This window comes from Ylistrum balloti, unplaced genomic scaffold (assembly GCF_031769215.1).
Source record: "Ylistrum balloti isolate Yb309-2 unplaced genomic scaffold, AGI_CSIRO_Ybal_v1 Utg371366, whole genome shotgun sequence".
Taxonomy (NCBI): Eukaryota; Metazoa; Mollusca; class Bivalvia; order Pectinida; family Pectinidae; genus Ylistrum; species Ylistrum balloti.
Window position 1 is genome coordinate 187,464 of NW_026782724.1, and position 27,332 is coordinate 214,795.

Below are 27,332 nucleotides of genomic sequence, written 5' to 3' on the forward strand. Positions count from 1 at the left end.
CATTGCGTTTGTAAACTGTGTTTCTTCATTATCACTCAAAAAAATTTATAAATGATTAATGTTTTCTTTTTAAACGTCAATTTAAACTTTTATTTCACTTTTTTTCCCCATGGGAAATTAAAAATAGCCAGGGAATCCCCCTCAATGCGTCATCTTCCCTCCCGGATGTACTAAAATTTGTCTCTGCGCAGGACCGGATACAACGGGAGAATCATGGCTAACACAGTGAGTTGACAAAATACCGGTTGCATCTATTTTACTTTATTTCTTCAGACTTCAAACTTACAATAGAAAAAAATCGGCGTCTCTCTGAGTGAATCATTTTCTTTTTCAGAAATATGTTTAAGACCGTTATAATCATCGTTAACGCAGAGACTTAACATTTCGTTCATAGGCATACTCGATCACAACAGTGAAAATGGACCAGTGAAGTTGTTTCACACATTAATGATTTATTCAATTAGTTTCACATATTTTTACTTTGTAACACAGCAGTAGAATTTTCATTACAGTACGCATGGTACCACATAATTAATCCACTCATAGCTTGGCTATTAGCGAAACATTTAAGAAAGAAAATGTCGGTCTTTGTCAATTTATGTCATTTAAACACTAATCATTGTATGCTCTTTGGGCTTCTGGAAGCGTATCCGTGTGTGATCAATGATTAGATCATGAAACAGTAGAACTTATAGGTAAACAGAGGGTTTGTCGCTCCAGTGTTTGTTTAGCCACAATTTGAACGAGTTTTTATAAGAAATCAATATTATCAATAGTGGATATCAATTTTCATTTGGGGACCTCTTGTTAATAGCAGAATCCAGAGTTACCATCTCTAAGTACAATTAATGTTTTTTCTAAGTTAATAGTTGATTACCGCTGACATTGGTCAGATGGCTTCTTTGTTGCAGTGCTACTGTTACTAACTTAAAAGTAGAGAAAAATAGATATAAAATACTTTTCTCTTTCAGCATATTTCATACCCAGCAGTCCGTCCAAAGCCAGAGGGGTCACAGAAAGTGGAAACTCCAGTTGGGAATTATGGTGTCCCTGAAATGATGACACATGGGTAAGTCTTATATAAGACTTTCCTGTTAATGCAGTAGTTTTGTAATTCAATGTAATAAATTTCTGTAAATACTGAAATCCTTCTGTAGGTTTTGTTTTGTGTGTGTGGAATAGTCTTCTCTCAAAGGCTTATGATCATGAATCCTCAATTTGAAATCTTCATTTTCTTAAAAAAGTTTCATCAAATTACTTGAAATGTCAGTTAGCATGTTGGATTATTTTGATAACTTCACAAAAGTTTGTACTAACTATTTATACTCATGTAGATTATTTTTATCAATAACCAGCACAATGTAGAATTCTAGTACATAGCATGTGTTGCAGTGTCAGTTTTCTATACCCCACTGACACCCACTTGTGTAAAAGGGGGATATATGGTTATCACTTTGTTGGTGTATCTGTGTGTGTACATCCATGATAAACTTCTGTAAAACATATCTCATGAAGCCTTTGACAGATTACAGCTGATAATATTTTGGTGGTCATCAAGTTAGGTTTAAAGTCAAAGGTCAACCTTGACCATAGATATAGATCAGAAGAAAAAAATGTATAGTTGGGGGTTATCTGTGCTCACTTTGTTTTTGTTCTTCATCCAGATTTGACAAGAACGATGCCATCAGCAAACCAGTGCATCCATTAGAACAATCTGAGAAACAAGTAAGATTATTTTTTCTCTATGATACATGTTAGCTGATTCAATGATTTGCTATTCTCAATAGTTCAATGATACTTCGCTATCATACTGATAAACAGGTAACTGCATTTTACAAGCAACATTACTAAAAACAGAAACATTCTCTTTCTTTGTCACTTTCTGGAATGACATGTCTTTTAGAAATTTGATCAATTTTGAAAAGTCTGTACAGATTGCATGCAAATTGTGAATTAGTATTTGCATGCCCAGTCCTGTTCAGTGAAATGGCTTTCTTTTTTAATGTAAATGCTAGAAAGCATTTGACAAGTTATTATAATGTAAATAATTATGTATCACATTGATATTCAAGAACAAGCTATTTAATCTGTAGAAGTATATCATAGCTACGTTTATATTCCTGAAACTTCAGTGGAATGAGAACAAAATGAAGATGGACTTTGCCATGTTACGAAAGACAGAAGGCATCCATGCGCCTTTACGACTTCAGATGGAATTTGGAGTAGCTAAAAGGGTTAGTTTCTTAAATCATCATTTTCCAAAGATTAACAGTGTTCTCAACAGCAGACTGACTCTGCTCATTTGAATAATACAGTCGCAACCTAAGACATTCATTAAATAGATGACTTCAACCTGCAAGCTCACATATTGCATTGAAATTTAATTATGTGTGCTTCGCTGGAGGATGTGAAAGTGATGAAAATGATTGGTATTAATAAATCTGCATCACATACTTCAATATTTGGGATAATATTTTCTCTTAAATATCTTTTTTTATATGCCTTTTCAATCTTCTTTGTTGTCTTCAACCAAGATACATTATGATTCTGTCCTTTTACATCATAAAAATTGGTTCTTTTCATCCCATGATTGACATTCAGCTTTAAAATTGCCCTGAAGTGACCCCATCATCTGTAGAGTTTAAATAAAACACCAGATTCATTTGACCTTAGCTGTTGAGAAGATGAAAATTAAGAAACAAAAAGAGATTGAAATTGAAACATTGTCATGAGGCAGTGGATATGTTAATTATTTTATTGTGAGTCTTGTGCAATTTTCATAATGTTTATAATGTGAAATGCCTTAAAAATTGATGAATGATAAGGATTGAAAGAGTTATCTTTGTTTCAGAATTTACGACTACCAGGACTACACAGCTCAGGTCTAATGCTTGATACATTAACAGGCAGGGATGAGATAATCGATTTTGATGACATCCTAAACAGTAAGTTGAGGGTTCTTTACTATATTATGATCAAAATAATAGTACATGCAAATTATAGACCAAACAGTATTTCCTTTTGTTACATACCCACGCCTTGTGAGAACTATTTTTAAATCTGCGTTGAGCAATGTACGTAAGTGACCTGATGTTTGACACAACGTTATCCCAATGGATCTGGTATCTCTGACACCTTGTTTAGATAGGGATCACAGACATTATCAAGACCATGTTCTCTGTGGTTGTACTATATAAAACTAATTAAATGTCCATTATTAAGTAGGTTCAACAATTATAAAAGTCGGGTATTTGAAAAAATGGGGTCCCTTAAAGGAAAATCTGATTCAAATAAGAAATGGCGATATCTCCAGCATTTCTTAAATAAAAAATATCAGTGTATCATTCTTCATTAAATTAAAGAAAGAAAAATTGGTGAGTTTGTTTCACTTAGCTTTTGTTATTTACGGGAAAAAATGTACTAATGTTTTGTGAAGTTTTATATCATCTCCTGTGTGATGACCTCAGAAAAAAGGAGACAGTCTGCTATGTTTGAGAGGTGGAGTGCCTACTTCCGTTGATTGGGGAGGGGGTACGTTTCCTGTTACAAGTGCGTTAGTAGGTCACCGGCACTGTGTCGGACAGAATTAACATATGAACATTCAGTATTAAGCTTATTGGTTCACCTGTATAACTTTTTCATTAACAATGATTGAATGACAATAGATATGGTAAAATGTTTTTCAACTGTTTGTTAATGCATCTCCCATAGCCTCATTGTACTTAGTCTATCACTGAATGAAACATATGAAGTTTCCAGTTTCTGTCTGCCAATCCCTGATAAAGCAAGTTAAAGATACACTGCTGTAAGATTAAAAATAACATGTCTCAATTTGAAGGTTATGTCTTTGCCTGTCCAACATAGGTGCAATATGTGTGTCTATAGACAAACAGCTGATTCATGTTATCTGGGAAACTTTCACCAAACAATGAAGTATTATGAGTTTGTGGGAAAGAAAATGAAGTGAAGTGCTGTTAGAGAGATATCTTCCTTCAATTGCCACTGTTTTATGAAAATATCATGACTTGTTGAAAAGTTTTATTTTTACACAAGTTATTCTCCAATCAACACACTTCAAACTTTTCAAGTGTCTGTGTATTGTGTAAGTGCAAAAATATGCTGCATCTAATATCTACTTGTCAAGATATTTGAGGAAAGCATTGTAAGCCAGATATACTTGACTTTGTGGGTCAAAAAACATGCACAAGTTCAATCTGACTTGGCCCTTCACGTCATTCAAATCTGTGTAGATGACTAGTCATGAAAGCATGTATGCATGCATTGGTCACCTCTCCTAGTAAAGATATGACACAGCTTCTGCCCCTACTGTGAATGTGTATAGACATTAATCATCTTAGTTTAGAGTGAAAGATATGTCTTTGTTTATTGTTGATATCCTAGATTAAGATTTTCTATACTCTAGTGGGCAATATACAGATAGAGCTTTATATATATGAAAACTGTATTAACAAGTTAATGTTAAAATATGACAGTTGACAATCTGCATTGTCTGGTAATAAGTCCGTAAGATATGATATTGTTCAGTAAAAAGTATCATCCAATGCAATTTGATTGTACTTAGCTCATACCCACTGGTTGAAGAAGTAATGTAGTGGCCCCCTTGGCTAATTTCAAAATAATCATGGTAGTACAGTAGATATTGATTAACAAGAAACTACTTCTAAATCAGGCATAAATATTAGAAAAACTGGTGCAATCTGCAAGATTCAAGAACTTATGCGAGCAAGAAAGCTACTTATTGTATGATAATACACAAACCAAACCTGTGACAAAACATCGATTTCAGCTATATAACATTATCCCTGTATAATCTAGATATGTTTTAAATTATTCCATAAAAAAAACCCAGCCAGTTATTAAGGAACATTTAATATTCTTAACAGAAGTACAGTATACCTGGTTATTTTCAGAGGTCAAAGTTTTCACGATTTGCTTTTAAAAGGGTGGAATTATATTTCAACTAATTGCGGCCTATTTCCTGCAAACCATCTGATATCCAAGAGGAGGATGACCAAATCTTATGAAACCTTTCATAACTTGTGTTAGCTCTCTTTTTATATTCAAATCAACTAATTAAGAATTTCCCAATCTGAATTTAAAAGGACATTTAATATGCATGTCTCATTCTTTTAAGAATTTAATTTTTCGCGTTAATGTTCTGCAAATGTTGTTCCTCCAAAAATAACCAGCTCTACAGTATTTGTTTCATTTGACAATTTTTCCTTGTTACATGAGTACATATCAGTGCTCCAGATAGGATGCGTGATATTGCATGTTTCACGCATAATTAATGGACAAAATACGCACAAAAACTCTGCCAATGGGTCATGATTACTTAGAGCATATTCAATTCAATATCATTATATGCGTTGATTCCAGATCAGTGGTCGGCAATCATAGTTTTTGTTTAGTGTTTCCAATGATATTATAGGAACACCTCATCTGTTCACCTCCATATGAGTACCAGACCAGTACCAGCTAATCTTAATCAAATAAAAGCTAATGTAAACTTCCATATCTTACAAGCGCAATGATGATTTGTTTTCATCTTTGAGAATATGTCTGCCATGCAAGGGGAGTAAATTCTTTAAGTATTGTTATACATGTAAAAAACCAGTATTAAATCATTACTTAATTACTCATTTGAAATTTCACCCCCTGTGGACAACAAGTCATACCAATTTCACCCCCGGTTTTCACATTGAGGGGTGATTCACTTCCTAGCATCAAGATCTATCTGGAGCACTGCATTTAAATCATTGATGGTAGATGTAGATATAATTTTGATTTCTTTTTATTCATTGTAGATCCATATGAATCAGAAACGATCATTGATCATCATGGACTGATGGAGAAGAGGCTGAACATACTATAGTGCCACCTGGTGGTGGATGTTAGATATATAATAAACTCTCATCTCATTGTCTGGACTAATAATTGTCTGTAGTGCTATTCACTCTATGTAAGAATTAAATTCATTTTTTACATGTCCATTGTTAGTTGTGTTTTGTGTACATTTACCTTAAGACCACTTCAGATCAAGCCAGTCCTAAACACATAGATGAGCTGAATTGTTTCAGGTTTTTGTTGGTGAGTAATCCACAGAAGTAGATATCGTCACAAAATCCAATGCTTCATAATAAGTCCATCAATATCCGTTGCTATTTCATTGACAATTAATCCTATTTCATTGTCTTTCAAAATGTTTTGGCTCCATTGCAGGATAAATATGGTATGTAGTATTCAAATATAAATTTTTTTTTTTTTACCAAATATGGTCATGAGGGCATTATTGATGAAAAGGGAATCAACTTAGTATAAAAGAAGGGTTTCTGTCCCCTCTGGCCTTAGGGGATCGGTCCTACTAGGGAAGTGAATTTTATGTGAAACTCGGGTCTGAAGAGTGGCAGGCCCAATTATGGACAATAAAGGTATAGTGAGAGTTAAAAGCATTCCTTTCCTACTTGCATGAAAGTGATTTGTCAAAATTTAGTTAGGAACTTTAAAATTCTTTAGAGAAGATGAACACAATCATGCAGAAAAATAATTTTTAGTGAAAGCCAAATATCCAGGTGAGCAACACAGGCTTCCAGGCCTCGTAAGATTTCAACAGATTTTCAAAACATTCATCTTGCTTTAGATGTAAGAACTGACTATTTGGATCATGCTTACCTGCTGTATACATCCTGTAATGTCATTAGCACACCATAATAGGATGGTGGATTATCCCTTTGTCCCTCATCTATCCATAATCTGGAATTTATACAATAAATGAGAACTGGATTATCTTTCTTAAATTTCATATGTGGATTCACCTCTTGGTGCCCTTTGATGTCATGCTTGATAAAAAAAAAAATGACTCTGGTAACCATAATTGATTTGACGATTAAAGATTAATATTGCTAGTTTTGAGGAAAGAAGGGAAAAAAACTTTCAAAGAGCAAATGAAGATCAAACAATGTGCCAAGATCCCCCTGGGACCTCTTGCATTGAAATAGCATGGAGTACGATATCTCTTATAACCCCAGATGCCGCAGTGGAATGTGCACTCAACTTGTGCAAAGACTTCTGGTTTTGATATACCAATCAGATATGGAAAAGGTCATCTGTCCGACCCATATCAGCCTTCTTGGGATTAGTCTGGTTTTCTCTCTCTTAAATTTGGATCCTTCCGATCTTGTTTTTTATCAAGTCAGGTAGAAAGTTGGGCTTATTACAGGATATTGCTTGAATGGGGAGTTCTGATGAAAGTGTAGTATCACCACCAGACATCATATTGTTGTTGATAACCATAGATCTTTCTTACTCCATTCATTTCTGCAGTTAATATAATTTCAATTGAGGCTTGTTGAACCTTGTAATGTACACAAGTGCCAGCAAAGGTTGGGATTACCTCACCTTCAACAATGAGCTGTTTTCTTCATAACACACACATATATATATACAGCATACACGCCTTACAAACAGGTGGTATAGAATTGTAAATTTTTTCCCAACACATGGAAAGAGCATTTGACATCAATAAGCAAAGAGGAATGGAGTTTTGATTACGTAGGATTTGCTGGAGACCTAACTGTTTATATTTACAACAGCTACGTTGGATTTTGTTGACGTGCATAAAGAAAGGGAATCATGATTCTGTTGTAAGAAAAAAGTGTTTGGTAATGGACATAGACATTGAAACTTGAAATGACATTTGAAGAATTAATTTAAACAAGAGGCCCACCCACGGGCCTTAACAGTCATCTGACATGAAATACACGATTTCAAATTTTGAATTGAGAAGAAGTCGAAAATGTGTTTTCAAGATGGTGGCCATGTTGGATTTTGGACCAATCCGAAATTAACAAACTTTGGTCAGGATCATGTCACGATCATTTCAGGTAAGTTTCAGCTCAATGAGACATGTAGAACTTGAGAAGAAGTTGAAAATGTTTATGATGGACACTGCCGGACAAAAGGCAATCGCAATAGGTCATCAGACCCTTCGGTCAGATGACTTAAAAACTTTTAAAATTTAACAGAAGATATGTGCCATTACGATGTGTGAGAATATTCCAATGCCTCAATAAATTTGGCACAACACAAATGGCAAACATTTCCCCTTAATCTTAGAATTGTATAGCTGTTGGTAATCCTTAATAAAATAGGTAATTATCAAGTAATATAATTTTTTGTATCTAAGCACAAAATAATTTGGCTACTTAAATTCAATGCTGTTGACGGTACCCAATTTATATCAAAATATCTTATTGTTGCCAGATTTAAGAAATAGATTTGGCAATTCATTCAATTCCATATACATAAGAATGTCTGTTTCTCTAGTGTTTTGCAACTGTTGACACCATTAAAGAAAGAATCAAAACTGGGGGACCTGACTCAAAACTTTTATTAAGTGTGGCTATTGCTACCAAATATGTCTGAACTGGTCAGTGTGGACACTGGTCAGTACCAACGTGTCACATATAAATACATCAAACTTAGGAAAAGCTTTCTATATCACAAACACAATTAACAAATTCATTAGAGGAGGAAAAAAAAAAATTTTGATATGTTTTGTTCATGAAATAATGAATTTGATATAGCATCATCCAAAGTAATATGTATAAATAGCCTCTTTAAAAAGAAATCTGATTAGCGATGGATACACACATACCTGGTAACATACACACATACACACACAAGTAACATATACATATAAATATATCTATACCCCTACGTAACTCTGTTTCAGAATGGAACAGTACCCAATTTCAGGATCTTGACTTAATACAATAGAAGCTGTTAAAAAAGAATAACTAATTATTGAATAAGAAATAATTTCCCCTTTCTGACACCCCCACCTAAATTTTGATCTGCTCCCTCGCTTTGATAGGAAGTTCAAACAGGAACAAGATTTTGGATTTACTGTGTGAATGTATCCATTAATAAAAAAGGAAAATCTTTATAAAGACAGCAGATGATCTCTTAAGCTATTAACAACATGACAACAAATATCAGCATGCATGTGAATGGTTACAAGAATCGCTTTCTGAATAAATAAACCCAATTCAAGAGAGACTATAAAATATGAAGACTTCCCTCTGGTTTAGTAGCCGTCCTCGCTCTACTTACAGAATTTAATGCCCACCCACAAATTATCCCATAAATTTTTCAGGCAATTTCAAAATTAGAGAACATTAAAAATCTTCCATTTAATGGAAGAATTGTTTCTATGGTGGGAATATTTTCTTAAGATTATTTATTTACATCAATATATATATACATATATATCTATAATGTACACACTATTAATCTTAATTATTTATGTGGACCCTATCATACTACAATAAAAAGAAGCAAGACATTGAATTAAGTACCAGATATACCATCATAACAGTACTGTGCAATCAGATGGACACAATCCTTCGTGCTCAAATGAGAATTTCACTTTAAGCACAATAACTCTATAAAAGAGAATACCTCACGGAATGTACTGTTTATCATTACAGCATACTTCTCCCATTCACAAAGCTGAGCAGCAAACAAAATAAATCATTCTTTTTATGAAGTTTTCACTTAAAGTGTTTCTGTACAACCTATAAAGTAGCATACGATAAACAGATTTAAAAAGTATATAAAAAGAAGATATTTCAACAAAGAAATAGGAATGTTATCTCAAAAGTTTAAGAATAATATCACTTCAATTAACTCTCAAATTCATATATTACCCTACAAACAAGTATTAAAATATGAATACACTAAAGTTCCTTGCTAGATCTAAATCTATTTAATCTCAAAGTTTATAGAAAGTAGAAATCTAGCATCCTCACAGTCTTTTCTGCTCCATATTTCCATAAAGAAAAACTTTATTTAGTTTAAATATCAAAATGTATTTAAAAAAAAAGGTCCAGTCCTATCACTAGCACTTCATCATCTTATCACTAATAACCATCGTTAAATACAATGAAATATTTTATAAATTTCACTACAGGTAAGTTAATCCATACCACAGTTGTATGATATATTTGGTTTAAAGGAACAAACAACAGTCTGGTTTGAATTAGAGGACTAAAGCCAAGATTAAACACCTACTGGTTTGATAGTCATCAATGAAACTACCTAATGGTTAGATTGAGAATTAACACAACAGCACAAAATCAAAACCTTTCACAAATCTTAAAATATAACCCACACGAAGTAACAATGAAACTGTGGATACCATTGTAAAACAAACATGAGATACCAGTCAGTAACTCTGGAATGATAGCAGATATTTTACTGAACATAAGTAACGCAACTACTTTTAATGTCTACCAGGAGTGTCATGTGCTACATACCCATTAACAGACCTCACATAAACTCAATATTCACCAAGGAGTCTAAAACCTTCAAATTACTCAAATTATTTTACCGTGGACACATAGTATAATTACTAGCAGGTAACGCATCTATATCTCATCCAAAGTAGCACTTTACTGCAGGGTGATTCAAACTTATTATGTGAAACATTAGTACTCGCATGCATTTCTGGTAGGTCAGAATCAGTTTTAGTGACAGGCGATGAAAATAATTCCACAGGTAGTCAAAATAATTTTGTCAGTAAAGAACTATGGTCATCAAGACTTACATGCACAAGTAGATCTGAATCCTCGTTGTAGATCTACCAACACAATTCAAAGGCATCTCAAGAATTGTTGAAGGAGGACAACCCCTCATGTCATTTACTATATTTAAATTTGCTAGCAAATTACTATTTGGCTGCTTTTCATAACAACATTTGTTAAAGTTTATAACATCACATAAATATATTAAGTTATTTTAAAACTTCCCTTGAATGTATTGAAAAATGCAACACATAATATACTTGTAACAATGAATCAGATTGAGTGCATGATATCTTATATTGGTTCTACACAGCAATATGCAGCGATAAGACTTTGTCACAGGAATAAGTTGACTAGAGATACTGTACCATAGTAATAAGCTATATCGGCAGTGCCACAACTTGTCATTTAGAGTAATTTGCCAGTACAGTGAGCTGCAATATAATTCTGCACAATATTACATTTTAGTGCTGAGCAGGACAACAAATGGTGTAAATATTGCCAACATAATGGCAAAGCTCTCCCTGATAATAAAACAATTTTAAAACTGACTGCATCACAAGTTGCTCTAGAATGCAATAACTATATGTTAGTGATAAGTGACACAGCTAGCTCTTGTGGCACTATAATATAATGGTTGTGCTTGTGACTGAGCAATTGAATTAATTGACAGCCTGCCTTACAACACAGTACAGCTACAGCAGCTTTGCTTATCTATTTCCATAAGTTTTCCCCTCCAGAGATTCTAGATCTACCACGACTGGTTTTGTATGGAGACAACTTATGATGCATTTGACAGTACATATTAGAGAAGTATTATTTTCAGTGATTCTAGTTCTACAACTGGTTCTGTTCAGGGATGATTATGTCACACAATATGTTCTACAGAATGTCATCACGTTGATAAATCATATCAACTGATGGTGTGAACCTGTCAACCACTGGACTGCACCTAACACACACCAGTCTTGTGTCCAGACACACAACACACATGCATGCCAAAGGGGTGCCAGCACATTATCCCTTGGTGCCAAAATTGTCCTTGACATCACTCGTTTCTCGTGTCCACAAACTGTTCTGTACTGTTCCTGGACCACAACAATCTTCACACCTACAGTACTGTTTCTTTTGATGCACACAAACTACTCTTCAGTATCAATGCTGATACACAGGTTTGTGAAAGACCATTTAGTACTATTTCTGATCCTCACAGTGTCCACTAGATCTTCAGTATCGTTCCTGGTATTCATGGTGCCACTTATTGAAATCAATGTTGAATACCAAAAGACATCCAGTTCCTAAACCAGCTAACAAAAACCTGAAAAAGTTGAAGCATGATCAATTGTATTTGTCAGTAAACAATGTAATCAGGCAGAAAAAAAAAGGAACTATATGGTAGTCCCTTTATTTTGACATGAATTCACAGTGCCACAGTTTTTGACTGTTTAATGTATATTCAAAAGAGATTCATCAAAAACAGGACATTTGTACTTATCTGTGTTTTTTTTATACATATTTTTGTGCTAGATACTTGTTTATAATAGTGACTTGGTCACTTATTGATTTGACAAACCTTTTTGTGACCACAGAATAGAAATTCTTACAACACAACCAGTAGAAGATGAGAGTGTGATGGTTGACTTCATGAGAGAAATGACCATTGGCAGCGTACTAACACTGATGTACTTAGTGTATGAGATGGTAAGGAATCAGCCAACTTTTTCAGATGTACTATAATCATGTGACAGAGATCAAACTAAATTAGTGACTTCATATCCTCACTTGTGACCAGGTGTGACAAAGGTATGACACACTAAATTAGTGACTTCATATCCTACCTTGACGGAGATCTGAACTACTAAACAAGAGATCTGACACACTTATTTGATTGCCAGATACTTATTTTTCGACTGTGTGTGACAAAATGTGACTGATCCCACTATCATCAGATTTTACTTATGACCTTTCCTGAGAGCAAGTGACCTGATCTCAACATCATTAGATACTTATTTGTGGCTGTGCGTGTGAGCATGTGACTTGATCTCACAACATCAGATAATTACTTGTGACCATGTATGGGAGGAAGTGACCTGAGCTCACCATCATAGAGATACTTACTTGTGATCATGTATGAGAGTAAGTGACCTGATCTCACACATCATAGATACTTACTTGTGACCATGTATGAGAGCAAGAGACCTGATCTCTCCATCATAGATACTTACTTGTGATCATGCGTGAGAGCAAGTGACCTAATCTCGCTATCACAAGGTGGGTAGGCATACAACAGGGTTAGGTCATGTGAGCGCCACACTTCAACCACTCCATTGGAACCACCCAGCATCATGTATTGACCATCACGACTCAAGATCATTGACTACAATAACAAAAGATATTTTTCTTTTTTTTTTATCTGGCATTAACTATTGATGATTTTACCTCTGTAATATCATGTATAAGTATCATTATAGATCTCAACAATTTAGTAGCGCTCTCTGTTGCCTTTATGTAATCCAAAAATCTACATGACATGTTTTTAACAAAATCTTCAAATGAAAGGACATCAAAGCTCTGACAAATGTAGCTTTAAAGATTTACTTGGTTTTAATCCTTTACAGCTTGAATACACATTATTGATTTAAATCTATGACTTCTTTATTATAGGAATAAGGACTTTTTGCAAAGCATTAATCTTTTTTCCTTATATTGCCCAATAAGGCAGATAATAATGCAGATTTGAATTTACAACTTTGAGTCTGCGTGAAAATAATGCAATCACACATCTATATAAATATCATCTTTGATACTCACCTGAATGTTATCCTTATGGCGGACATTTAGAAGTAAGCGGCCATTGATGCTAAAGTTGCATATATGACCCTCGTCAAACTTGACAAGAACAAAGGACTCTCTAGACATTGTAATGAGTTGAGGTGTCCGACAGCCCTCAGGGGCCTCCAGAGACCGCAGTAAATCGCCACTCAGGGTGTGCACCAGACAAGGGCCATCTGAGAGAGAACCAAACATCTTGAGATTTCAATCATTAACAATGCATAACATCTTCATACATCAAGCCACAAGACCTATTTGTCATTCCAATGGATGCGTTTCATTTTTAGAACACTATTTTCTTGTCTTTCTAGGAAAAAGCCATTCATTTTCTCTCACAGATTGGTTTTTTATTCTCAATTACAAAGCAGAAATATCAAAATGCAGCTTTCATAATTTGAAAACTCATCTGAATGTGATCTAAGGGAGAGAATTCAAATAAATTGTTGCAAATGACATCAATTGGAATTAAAAAACAACTTACTCTGTGATCCACTCATGACTAGACCAAGTTCAGCAAGGACGGCGACACAGGTGACCTCAGACTCATGGCCAGTCAAAGTGGCTTTGGGAGTTGGGTGCTCAAGACCTGAAAGTCAACAGATTATACTCATGACAACAGTTTCTGCACCTGGACTTTTTTAAAATAAATTTTTGAAAAGATCATATAAATTTAAATCAGTTTTAAACAGGTCATTTACAATAACAATTACTTTAAACATGTAAAATTCCTCCATTGCTAAATATTAAGCTTGCATTTTCATCTGTTTCAACATGCAATTTATATGGTTATTAAAACCAACAACCAAAATTGCATACATTTAAAAACAGATATGACAAATTTGTATAAATTATACAGAATCAGAAAATGCTTATGAAATAGGATAGACTATATCATCGATCTGTTAGCAGTTAGGATCAAAACTGATAAACAAAATTAGTTCATTTGATAGCTTAAGAAAAATCACAGATTATCCCTAATATCAATTATCAATTGCAAGAAAGGGACACCAGGCTTACAAAGAAAACTGTGACATAAGTACACTGTGGAACTGTCTTCCAGCCTGATAACAACTATAGCGATGACCCCATAACAATTCAGAGACACAAAAGGACAGTTAGTCATATACCAGTAAGGTTTTTGTCCAATCATATTTAAGTTTTTGAAGGATGAACTTAATGACTCGATTCCATTCACAGCCATGGGAGTACCAAAAATTAAAATAGCCTTTTTTTTTTAGAGAAGGGGACAATATATGGTGCAATTATAAAACGTACAGTAAACAAGAGCATTAGTCACATACATACAATCAACAGTAAGGAGGACAATACATTGGATATGTGGGTTGTGTTGAGGAAAAATGGTGATAGAGCTATTATTGGAGGTTTATGAGATGTCATTGGAGGGAGTGAAAATGCCTATAATTCATTTCTATTTTTGCATTCAAGCAGGTAATGGGTGATCATTAGAGTGCAAGTAATTATTATTAGAACATATAGAGTACTTATTTTGTGGTAGTAACAGAGAATAGACGAATAGCTCTGTGCTAACTTACTGCCATTGTCACCAATGATGGCCATGTTTCGAGCAGTGAACATCCATACCATCACAGTACAGTCTTTGGAGCCAGTGATGATGTAGCAGTCCTGATTCAGGTTACACTCAGAACGTGTCAGACATGTCACTACATCAAAGTGGCCATGTACCACTTGTAAAATTTTGGCTGAAAAGCACAAACAACAACATGAAGGCAGTGAAAAAAAACAGTCACTCTAAGATTCCATATCATGAAATGGTCATTTATCATAAAATTTCTTTTTGCTGTACGCTAACAACCAATCTATAATTTGCTTGGTGATCCAATTAACTGTTTTGTTTGAGTACTGTACATTATCAGTTATAAAATTGAGTTCTACTGATACCACTCAAACCTAAAATAGAAATCTAACATCGGTACCTTCAATATCAAATTTACCACTGGTACCTACAATACCAAATCTGCCAACGGTACCAACAATAACAAATCTATCACTGATACCTAAAATATCAAATCTACCATTGGTAATTTCAACACCTAATCTAACATTGGTACATTCAATAAGAATTCTACAACCAGTACCTACAATGAAAAATCTATCACTAATACCTACAATACCAAATCTACAATTGATACATACACTACTGAATCTACTACTCTCCGAGTTTTAATTATCAAATATATACAATAAAATCTTTCGTTATAGTGTTTTAGATGTTATAAATTTCAGTTTTAATGAACAGCTGATTTTACCTGTTTCAGTAGAAAACAGACGGAAGCTTTTGTCCCAAAATCCACAGGCAAAAATAAAGCGGTTGTCAGCAGATGTAGTAAAGGAAGAGTGCCGAGCCTTCATCCTCTCATCAAAGTTATCTCCTAATGTACGTCTCTGTAGACCAGTGTTGAGGGCTGTAACAAAAGAAGTCATTGTAAATTTTGGTATGATTTATATGCAATAAACTGACAGATCCATTCAAGTTTTATACAAACCCTTTCCATTTTGTGAGATCCAGGTTTAATACAAACTCTGTACATTTTGTGAGATCCAAATTATATATAATACAAATCCCATGCATTTTGTGAGAAGATTCTCAGCCAGTCCAGACAATATTCTTTTTTGATAAATCAGTCTTAATCTTCAAGATTATTTTCAGAGTAGCTAACACTACATATACTTTCTGTTTAGCTCCTAGTCTAGCATCAGTGCTAAGAGGCAACATCCCACTACACCTACCTAGTAGCTGATCCATAGACAGAGGCAGGTTTGCCTGAGTTTCAGGTTTCTCTGAAGAAAAGCTTGTTGGTGTGCCTTGTTCTGTAAAGACAAGTAGAAAATTACAATGTTGATGAAAAATTCAGACAAGAGGCCCAATGGGCCTGCAGCACTCAACTGGTATATATATATTTACCCACCAAATATCATGCCACTAGACCTTTTAGTTCATCAGAAGAAGTTGGTTCAATGTTTAAACAAATTTGACCCCTGTGACCTTTAATGTAAGTCATTTCTTTTCACAATTCACAAACTTTGTCGGGCTTAATTCTCAGAACATAAAGGCTTATTATCAAGCATCTAGGCATTTTAGATCATGAGAAGAAATCGTTTAAAGCTTTTAACAAATCTGACCCCTGACCTTGAATATAGAAACACACCAACTAAATATCAAATAAGTAAGTATTCGCGAAATTTTAGTGATTTACAGTAATTCGTTTTTCACAGTAACATTTGTTGAACTTTGACCAAGCCAGCACTTTCCTTTGCACTATGACTGTAATACAATACATATGAAAACTTACTGCAATGTTGATCAAGCAAGTGTTTCATCTCAGATTATTTGTAAATATTTAGTTTGCGATTGTAACACATACGTTGGTAGCTTGGGTTCCACTTATTGATGGCGAAGTTGTGGCTGCAGGAGATTGTTGTGACAGCAGGCACAGGGACGGCAGGGTGAGTATTGGCAGCCACATAGGTTACCGGTGAATTAGACAGGAACTTCATGATCATGCACACATCGTCCTGCGTAGTTGAGAACATCATCGGGGTCTGCAAAACACAAAGTCACATTGTTTTGAAGTTTTTAAAGACAGCATATTGCATGATTATCTTTTCCCTTAAATATCTACCAATTGGCTAATTATATGAATTTTACCAGCTGCTATATTGCTTGATGTTCAGTTGTTTTTGTTAAACTTTAAATAAATACAAGCTCTCATCTTTTGAAGGAATTATCCTTCACATAATCCTTCATGTCTATTTGTTGATTATGTATTTGTATGATTCAGATATGGCACAAAGATACTTCCTTGATTTTACACTGACATAACTTGAACCATTTGAACAAAATCCATTAGGAACATGTTACCACCATAAAAGTAAATTTTCTTCACTGCATTGAAAATAACGGTAAGACAAATCTTAAAGTTTCTTTCTAATGCTATAGGCAGGATGGCAGGCTTGTTCAAAATCATTCCTAAACAAGAAACCTAGAGTACCGTAAATTGGGAATTTTTTGTGAGGTGTTATTAAGAATTCCATAACCAACTTTTATTCCTACAGGACAAGGTGTTCCAATTAGGTCTGATACAGGTGAATAACTGTTACAGGTGTTCGCAGTGAAAGCACTCATGGTAATGTTAAGTATAAGTTTGTTGGACTATATGTTCTAAATGTACAGGTTCACTTCCATGTTATAAAATTCTTGTTGGGTTTTTTTTGTTGGTTGATCTAAACTCTTGTCGAAAATTTATAACTAAAACAAAAACTTGCCATTTTACGGTATGTGCATTTACAGAGGTTCAAACTGATCAATCAATACATTGGATAACTTTCCAGTTCTAGAATATCTGGAATTATTCTAGCCACACCATCACCTGTTTGCAAGGAGGGTCACAAAATATAACAAAGAATAGATACAAAAAAGGTACTTAGCACAATTCAAGCATGCATATGAAATACCTATTTCACCAGCAATGCAATTGATATATGTGATTTAATCAAGACAATTCAAAAAGATTCATTATTAAATATCACACTCATTAAGTTGCCTTAAATGTAAAATCCCTTTATACATTTTTGTCATTCCCTTGGGTCAAGTTACTGGACTTACTTAACTACTATGAAATCTCAACCCTTCAATCCACATTAAAAAAAATGTCTGCAGTAAGTTATCATATGATGCAATTCAAGACCAATATAACTTTTCAACAGCATCAATAAAGCTGAAGACAGAAGAGAACTTAACCAATCAGATCTATACAGGGTTGACTACCTGTAGCTTTGCTTTGATATATGTACCACAACCACATACATTAGCCAGAGAGAGATAGAGAGATAGAGATCGGTAAGAAACAAGACCTTATGTATTATACTCCTGGTTTTTTTGTATTTTTCAGTAGCCTGCAATAAAATTGAGTCAAATCTTTTATAATTTTTATCAACTGTATTTCCACCATTACATTGTAATATGAAATCTGAGTCAAATCTTTTATAATTTTTATCAACTGCATTTCCACCATTACATTTTAATATGAAATCTAACATAAATTTTTCTTTTTAACCATTCAAAAACTATTTTCTTTTTTATCTTTTTGTTGAAATCTGCTTATCTATCAAGTTTGAGGCTTAAGTGGTGCAAAATTTATCCGAACAATAAAAAGAAATTTGAAGTCAAAAGTGTTCACCAATTTGAATTTAATGCTCAGTAACATGTGCTTCATTTCAATATAAGTTGGAAATATGTCAGTAAGAAATTGACTGGAAGGTTAGTTCTTAAACCAAAATAAGTTAAGACTGGAATCAAAGTTAGTCCAAGCAATACCAAGTACAAAAAAGAAGTGAGTACAATACATACAAGATGCATCACAGAGCTCCGGGGAGGATGAGGTTCCGTCAGTAGCTGAGTGGGAGTTTGACCAAAACTGCGAATCTGGTTCTCAATTGCCTGTAATAATGTAGAAAACAATCAATCCCAATTCAATATGATGACTGAAGAACAAGGATTATTGGACAAGTGATAATATTTTAAACAAGTTGTTTTTCAAAATATCACCCAGTTGCTTACATTTAATAGCTACAAGTATTTAGAAAGACAAAGTCATTATCAAATACAACATCTACTGGTATTCCCTGAAATAGTGTCCTTTGAAAACTGTTGTTTTGTTAACAAGAATAGAGTCAGAATTTTTGACAGTCAAAAATGAACCTGCCTCTTTAACAGTATTACTACAAAACCCCTGAAATAATCAACACTGTTTATTAAAGGAAAGATTTACGATTTTTTCTTGGTAATACTCCTTTCACAACATTAACCATCAATAGTGCCCTTCTCCCCAAAAAAGGTTAAAAAAAATATGTTAAAATATTAGAGACTTCAGATTTTTAAGTACATTACAACTTTCTCATACCACTGTCCAACAATAACCATCTATCAACATAAGTAACAAAATTTATCTACATGGAGAATTTAATGTTGGAGGTCAACTTTACCTCTTTCATAACTGGGTCGGTCATTGATTCCAGGTCTACACTACCCTCGTATGTCAGGTAATAGAATACGTTAGTGGATCTCACTGCTTCTGGTCCTGTGAATACACAACAAAAAGTTAAAACTAGTTTAAAGGCTAAATTTCCTGTAGATAAGAAATCACTGTCCAAATGAGATTTTAATACATGAAAAGTGACAGTTGAAATCTTAATGAAGATATGTTTCCACTGCTACTATCTTTTACAAAATTGAACAAGTGGATTACTACAGAGCACCCACATCTCGATGCAGGGCCCTGATAAAAATTAACGAACATTGAACCATTTAACACACTATAGAACATAACAAGGGCCGTCAAGACACAAAATGGGACAAAATTTATGTAAAGAAATAGCAAAGAGCAATAAATCCTAAATTTTGCAAAAGATAGTGATGGTTCTTGTGCACTGCACTTCTCCTTGTTGAGATCTATCTACCTGTGTTTCATGTTTATACCTCTTGTAGTGCTTGTGTAATGCTCCTGATATAATTCAAGTATGTAAAATATAAAAGGGCAATAATGCCTTAATTATGCAAAAGAAAGTAATGGTTCTTGTGCACTACACTTCTCCTTGTTGAGCTATATCTACCATATAAGTTTTTGTAATATGCTCCAGACAAAATTATGATGGACATACAAACAAACAGACAGACAAAGTGACAACTATATACTCTCCCTTTGGAGAGCATGAAAATCCTAAAACGTCCAATGTGAAACCATCCAAACTATTCAGTGAAATACAATGTGGAAATTCATAATTTTACATAACACCTTTTCAAGGTCTCCTTACTGCACTGCAATTATTAATAAAAATAAGGAAAATAAGCAACACTGGCAACATTTTACAGAAAACAAGTCGGCAAAACATTAAAGATTTAATACATAAAAATGGGGCAAAGCCACAATTTACCGGGATGAGTGCAATGTTATATGGTATTTATAAGACAGTTAAGGGTGTTTCATTTGTTGAGTATCAAGAAAAAAGGTCCTGAATGAATCTATGATAAGAGGTGTACATCTTCAACATATATATAAACATCCTACAAAGTTTCAAGCTTCTACGTTAAAAACTCTAGGAGGAGTTGATTCTACAAAACCAGTACCCCTTTTCCTTGCCAAACTGCTGAAAATGACTTAAGTTTCAAAGCCCGGAAAATCCAAAAAAATGTCAAGAATGAATCCATAATAGGAGGTGCACATTTTCAACATATATATAAACATCCTACAAAGTTTCAGGCTTCTACGTCAAAAACTCTAGGAGGAGTTGATTCTACAAAACTGGTACCCCTTTTCCCACCAGCCCAGCCGCCCGCCCGACATTCACCATACTATAACCCGGATTTGCACTATGTGCAATCCGGCCAATAAAAATGAACAACATGGAGATTAACATACCCCTTTGTTTGTATCCAAATATCAGATCAATCCAATGATGGAGTTGACAGGACACAAACTCAGATTCCAGAGCCTGAAACATTAAAACAACATCAATCAGGGATTATAAAAGAAACATTTGATTACACAAGACGATTTTACTTTCTATGGCCATTTCTACCATGCCTCACTTACTGAACATCATACATAAACATAGGAATCTTGATGCAGACAAAGGCTTCTGTATTAGTTAGACAGTAGAAATGTTTTCAACAAATAACTGTCAAGGAAAGAAAAAACTTGGTAACAAATATGTCAAAGTTCATGTTCAGAACTATTACTTTTAAAGAAAACTTTAGGTCTTCAATCTTATTTCAATACAGCGGAATCTTAATCATAATTAAGCATGAACATGGAGATGATTTTTCAGATCAATCTAAGAGAAGGTGTCTTTCAACATCTCACCATTCTATTGGTCCTAATGAAGTCCTCAGGACTCTTAGCCCAGGGTGGTAAGATGACGTCCTTCACTTCCAGACCGTCATCCTGCTGGCCCAGGTTGAAATCATTCTCATTGACTAACATCTCTGGGAGGAAAAAGTGTTCTGGCACCAACTCCTGTGAACAAGATAACATGCAATCAAATCCAACTGATGTCACAATACTTCTTGTCAATGGTGTGAAAGTTATGAATGTACTATATAACATTACTTTCTTTCGTACTTTAAACTTTGAGAATTCATTTCAAAGGTAAATAACTAGCATGGATAACATAATTACATTTATAATTTTATCATTTGAAGTCTTAAATTTCTTGCATTAAACTCTTGTGATTTATCTAGAACGGCAAAAGCAAATGTTTCTACACAACAAACATTTCATATGTTGAAGTATATGATTATTCTCAGATGAACTATTTCAAGAAAGAGACAGTTTCAACACAAAGAAAGACACAGTTTTAACACAAAGAAAAGACACAGTTTCAACATAAAGAAAGAAACAGTTAAAACACAAACAATGAAACAGTTACAAACAAGAATAAAAATAAAATGTAAATCTAAACTGTTTTTCTGACTACAAATACTTGGATAAATTAAACTGTGAACAAATGTAAACAAACCTTGACATCAGAGGTATCACGCTGGCAATTCTTCCAAGCCTGCGCAATTGAGAAAAAGGTCCGATTGGCATGATCGAACTTGCCTCCTTGCATATTCAAAAATATTGTCGTGAAAGGCTCCTACAAGAGAAAAAAACATGGAATTGAATAAAAACATTCCACAGTTCTAGCTCTCATATGATCAATTATAAAATGAAAACTAATTTTAACCAAAAATTGGCACAACGAGATTATGACAGTGAAATCTTTGACATGTGAAAAATAACGATAGTTTTTATTCCTTACATTAAAGAGAAAAGATTAAAAAAAAAAAAAGCCATCAAACCATCTTAACTATATTGCAAACAGGAAGTTTGAAATTCATTTTCCCCAAACCATAACATGAATCTATTAATTCTTTCTTCCACACTTTAGATTCAACATTTCAATACTACAAATTAATTCCCTCTTCCTAGATTAGGATTACATTTTTTTTAATAAAACAAGATTAATAACCCATAAATCATATTCTGTCATGTTGCTAATTAGTTAGGATAATAGTTTTAGACAAAATGACATACCACTCTTATGAGCCAGTTGAGGGTGAAGGCTGCCGTAGAGAAGTGTGTTCCGTAGTGGAAAGGTGGAATCTGATCATGTTCCCAGGTTTCATATCGCTCGTCAAAAAACTCCTTTCTTGTGGGATTCAGTGCCCCAACAGGCTGTTTTTGAAAAAAAAATTGTTTCAAATGGTAAGTACGAGTTTCTTATGTTTAATTATTTCATTGTACAGAACATGTTTATGATATAAATTAATATATGGGTTCCTATCTAACAGGAGAAAAGATCATAAGTTCTCTTTGTTTTCATGACAGCCAGTAACTGTAAAAATCAAAATCCAAACAGAGGTACCTAGAAGGTAATTTTGACATATCAATATGGTTTTTGAGATATCTGTATTCAACAGAAGAAAGATAAGAGACAGTAGGGCAAATTTTATATCAGCTACCTTAGACAAATCCCTGAAGTTGTTAGGCTGACTCAGATCTAGTTCCTCCGACTCGTAATTTACTATCACCCAAGGAAACACAGAATACTGGTTCAAATCATTGTAAGTACGCCCTGAAACAATTAAACAATGGGTTGAATAACAGATTTATGTATAGAGAAGGACATTCTAAAAATATGTAATGTAAATGTAAAAAAAATTACCATTCTTCTGAGTTAATATTTTCACTTTTTAAAGAACAGAATAAAATTCTGGAAAACATACCATCCCAATAAATTTAGAGAACAATATATAGCTCCTTTCAGTTTTGGTAAAACTACAAAATTCTACACCATCAAAAAAAAGTACCCTTTAAAGTATGCAATATAACATTTTACAGGATTTTATTGAAGACAACTTTTAAGCATCCCAACACATACCCGCTATGGTGTTCAAGTACATTAGGTAATCAAAGTTTGAAATTTCCCTTCTTTGCCATTTCTGTGTCATGCATGAGAGTTTGAACAGCTGCTTTCCTGATGCAAGTGACATTCGTCTGTAATTGTAAATCAAAAGTAAAACTTGAACATGTAATGTCTTATTGCAGATGATAAATGACTGCATTTATAAGAATTTTCAGTCTCTTAATTAGATCAATTACAAATGCATACATATACATCTCTCTTTCCATTATAGAACTGAATGCATCATAAATTCAATTAGATATTTGAATTTTCTTTTTTTTTATTGTTTTTTTTTCTAAATAAATAGTATCTAAGGATAACCCTAGAGTTATCTCCCTTTGCCCAATTGCTTACAATCTAGCAGCACCTACCTAGCTTGTGGGAGTCCATATTTCACCCCAACTCCCACACGAGGTAGTGCATTGATAACCTTCTTGACTGTAGCATGGTCAGGGAAAGCAAACATAACTGCCGCTGTAAATCAAATCAATGATACACTGATATTAACACAAGTCAAATTCTTATAATTTTCATATCTTTGAAATTTACGTCAACATATATAGGTGTCTATTCTTGAAAATCACTGTATTCACAAGCACACATGCATTATTGTAATCCAAGGATAGTTGTTCCCACAACAATTTTTATTTATAACCAACACAAGCAATATACTTCAGACAGCTTATCAGAGTATTATCGCAATATGAATGCTATGGTGATATGAATTATCTCATGGTATAAGGCAGATAAATCATTTTTCATCATTTAAATTGTTGCTTACTTCTGTTTGCCATGAAGATTTCAATAGAGACATTCTGTAGCAAATATCGCCGTGAAAATATTGCTCGTACTTCATTGAAATGCCATCGTCCATGAAGGTGTTCCACATACGACAAAACCTAAAAACAGACACCATGAAACTTAGATCCAGCCATAAATAGTTGAAGACATTTTCAGTAAATTATTGTTTTGCAATACAAATACATGGAATTTCTGAATAAAATTCCATAGCCGACAAATAACATTTTTACTTAAAATTACTCAAATCATAGCTTTAAACCGATATTTATTAAATTTGATATTTCAACATTTTCACTTTTACAATTACATATAATTGTGTTATGATGACCATAATGTAATTCAAAATTAAAAGAATTCATAAAATAGTATGACAAACATTGCATCATAAATGAAAAATCAATAAAAATATCAAAATAAATGTGTTTAGACATATTTCAAAATATCATACAGCATTTTCATCAAATCCATATCGTCAAAATCACAAATGGACAAAAACAGCACATGGACAAACACATGACACCACATATATATAATGTTATCATGTTTACACCAAGGAATACACAACGCTAATCATCATCATCAAACATCATAAACATCATAAAACATATTCACAATATTCACAATCATTTCACTTTATAGTGAAATTAAAGAACACATACAATCAATTTCAATATTTATAATTCAAAATCAATATAGGCCAACATATCAATCATCATCATATATATTATAATATTACAATATGATATACATGTATACACTACATTATGTCACCTCGAAAAAGACAGTATCATTATTTCTTATATGGGAGAGAGACACAAGATATTACTGATAAAGAGATAATAAGACTACATTGAGATCCACATCTTTTTGGATGACCTTAACATTTGTAAGTTTATTTGTAATATACATTACATTGATGATAAGTTAACCATCTCCTCCTCCATGATACACATCTGAAATAACAAGAAAAAACAATTATTCCACAACATATTACCAACATCACTGACCAATAACTGAAAAAATTGACAATGTTAATTTTTATTTTCTTTCCTTTACTTTACATAAGTTAAATGAGAGTCATCATGTGGTTATATTACATGAAACCAAATTGACTTGAAACTCAGTATTCCTAACCAATGAAGTCTTTGATTTTCTATTCATTAAAAATGATTTACATATTACAAGCAGTCTTTGTGAAAACAGTTTCTAGACATCTCTAGTGCTAATACAGGGTGATAGATGTATTATTTGACAATACCACAATACTGTAAATATGACATAATACTGATCTGATAATGCCATCAGCCAAAACTAGAATCACTGGACTCAGATCCAACTGATGGAATTGTTGTTGGATTTCAACCTGATAAAATTGGTTTAAGAATCTTAACATTTTGTTCTAGGATTTCAACAATAAATCACTAAATCTTATACAGATTAGATTCCAAGATTATCTAAATATCTAATAATAATTCAAGTTGAACTTAGCCACTAACACTGAAAACATAAAGAAAATAAACAAAGATCTTGGAATATAGATGGAATGATTTGGTAGCAATGGAATTTTATAGATCAGTAGCCTATCCAACAATAAAACATCAATAATGACAGAGTGGACGTCTAGATGGCACCAAATCATCATACATTATCCTGGCAATACTGGTAATCTACACTCCCACCAGACAGCAGCTCCTGCATCAAATCATTATAAAATCGTCCCAGCAAAACATCACCTATCAATCATGCCTTTAGCATGGTAAAATAAACTGACACACTAAATGCAGCACTTTCTGTTTAACCTTCTGCTAGCAAAACCCGGAACAATCATCATCATTTTTCGCTTTTACAAAATCAATTTTGTGTAGTCTAATCAATTTCGTGCTGGAAGCTACCAGTAAAACTGCAGCTATGTAACATTGGTGAACCATTGCTGCATCACAAGCCTCGTCTTCCAAGAAATGATACAGTGACGATGCTGCCTGCCATAACATGTACAGTGACCCAGACTCCATCAACCCTAATCAAATAATCCTACAGTAATTAGATTGTAAACAGGATCTCCTCTCCGATCCTCTCAAAACAAAGTCACATGGGTATTGAGAAATAATAGGTTCCATCATTACCCTCCCATGACTAGAACAGGTCTGTAATTAAATATTAAAAAGCCTTTTGTTCGTAAAATACTGATGGCCAGTTTGTGGCCCCAGATCTGTAGAACACATGGTATGCTTGCTACATCGTATATGAAGGCACTGCTTCAGTCAGGTCAATACAAATATTAAACAGTAACTATGTTAACATCCTGGTAACTATATGTTCATATGTAAAGCATAATTTTTGACATAAATCTGAATATTGATTTGTAAACTAATTCTGATTCAATAAGGGATGCAGTCACACATACTGTCTAATCATTTAGTAAAGCTAAAATCACATTCATATTTACTATATAAAAATCAAATTCTTACCATTTGGCTTCAATGAAGGGTCAATGCTGTGTCTACCTGTATTGCTGTATTTGTTACTGGTCCAATTTTCCCCTGGGGAATGCAACATCATGACTCCTCTGAAAAGATATATAAATTGTATGATAAGGATGGGTAAATAAACAATGTGATACAATCAATCATAATATATTTTACATTTATATAAATATTGGTGGGAACATGATGAGAGCATTTTCAGAAGTATAACAGTTTATTCACAATGGATAAACTTCCTAAGAAATTTTATACCTGGAATGTGCTTTGGCTAATGGTTGATTACTGGTAGAATATTCACACTTCAATTTATTTGATAAAGAAAATCTAAACTTGAAATACTTAAAAAAAAACTGTATTGTAAATAATTTTCGTTTTCTTACAAACATCACTGCTACATAACAAATAATGAACATTAAATTCAAAGTCTAAATTCCAAATCCTATTTTGTTGGTGAACCTCTGTCTAAATACAACACATTAACATACATGTCCCTGTGCTCATAAATTTCCTTGCATAGAAATAACAAATACCAATAAAGAATAAGACTACGGTGTTTCTAAAGCACAAGGTTTTAATTAATGGACACTGCGAACACTGAAAATCGATCAATATTCTCTTGGGA

At 33.5% G+C, this 27,332-nt stretch overlaps 2 protein-coding genes across 2 annotated transcripts in view; one reads left to right on the forward strand and one right to left on the reverse strand.

Annotated features, from left to right (window-relative positions):
• Positions 1-127: 127 nt before the first annotated feature.
• LOC132562215 (proteasome maturation protein-like) lies at positions 128-6,012 on the forward strand. The gene is made up of 6 exons (XM_060226946.1): positions 128-225; positions 972-1,069; positions 1,665-1,725; positions 2,133-2,234; positions 2,852-2,945; positions 5,829-6,012. The coding sequence occupies exons 1-6, from the start codon at positions 214-216 to the stop codon at positions 5,894-5,896; spliced, it is 435 nt and encodes a 144-aa protein (XP_060082929.1). The 5' UTR covers positions 128-213; the 3' UTR covers positions 5,897-6,012.
• A 2,380-nt stretch (positions 6,013-8,392) lies between these two features.
• The window catches only part of LOC132562216 (neurobeachin-like), a 232,691-nt gene continuing 213,751 nt past the window's right edge, over positions 8,393-27,332 (reverse strand). Inside the window, exons 42-60 of the mRNA XM_060226948.1 lie at positions 24,208-24,325; positions 23,798-23,900; positions 23,403-23,518; positions 22,984-23,096; positions 22,556-22,696; positions 21,996-22,115; positions 21,341-21,493; positions 20,897-20,969; positions 19,464-19,558; positions 18,829-18,918; positions 18,333-18,374; positions 16,844-17,021; positions 16,209-16,289; positions 15,728-15,883; positions 14,993-15,160; positions 13,921-14,025; positions 13,419-13,615; positions 12,833-12,984; positions 8,393-11,925 (exon numbers count right to left, since the gene is read on the reverse strand). Coding sequence (XP_060082931.1) covers positions 11,835-11,925; positions 12,833-12,984; positions 13,419-13,615; positions 13,921-14,025; positions 14,993-15,160; positions 15,728-15,883; positions 16,209-16,289; positions 16,844-17,021; positions 18,333-18,374; positions 18,829-18,918; positions 19,464-19,558; positions 20,897-20,969; positions 21,341-21,493; positions 21,996-22,115; positions 22,556-22,696; positions 22,984-23,096; positions 23,403-23,518; positions 23,798-23,900; positions 24,208-24,325 — 2,292 coding nt within the window. The 3' untranslated portion in view covers positions 8,393-11,834. The remainder of the gene's footprint in view (positions 11,926-12,832; positions 12,985-13,418; positions 13,616-13,920; positions 14,026-14,992; positions 15,161-15,727; positions 15,884-16,208; positions 16,290-16,843; positions 17,022-18,332; positions 18,375-18,828; positions 18,919-19,463; positions 19,559-20,896; positions 20,970-21,340; positions 21,494-21,995; positions 22,116-22,555; positions 22,697-22,983; positions 23,097-23,402; positions 23,519-23,797; positions 23,901-24,207; positions 24,326-27,332) is intronic.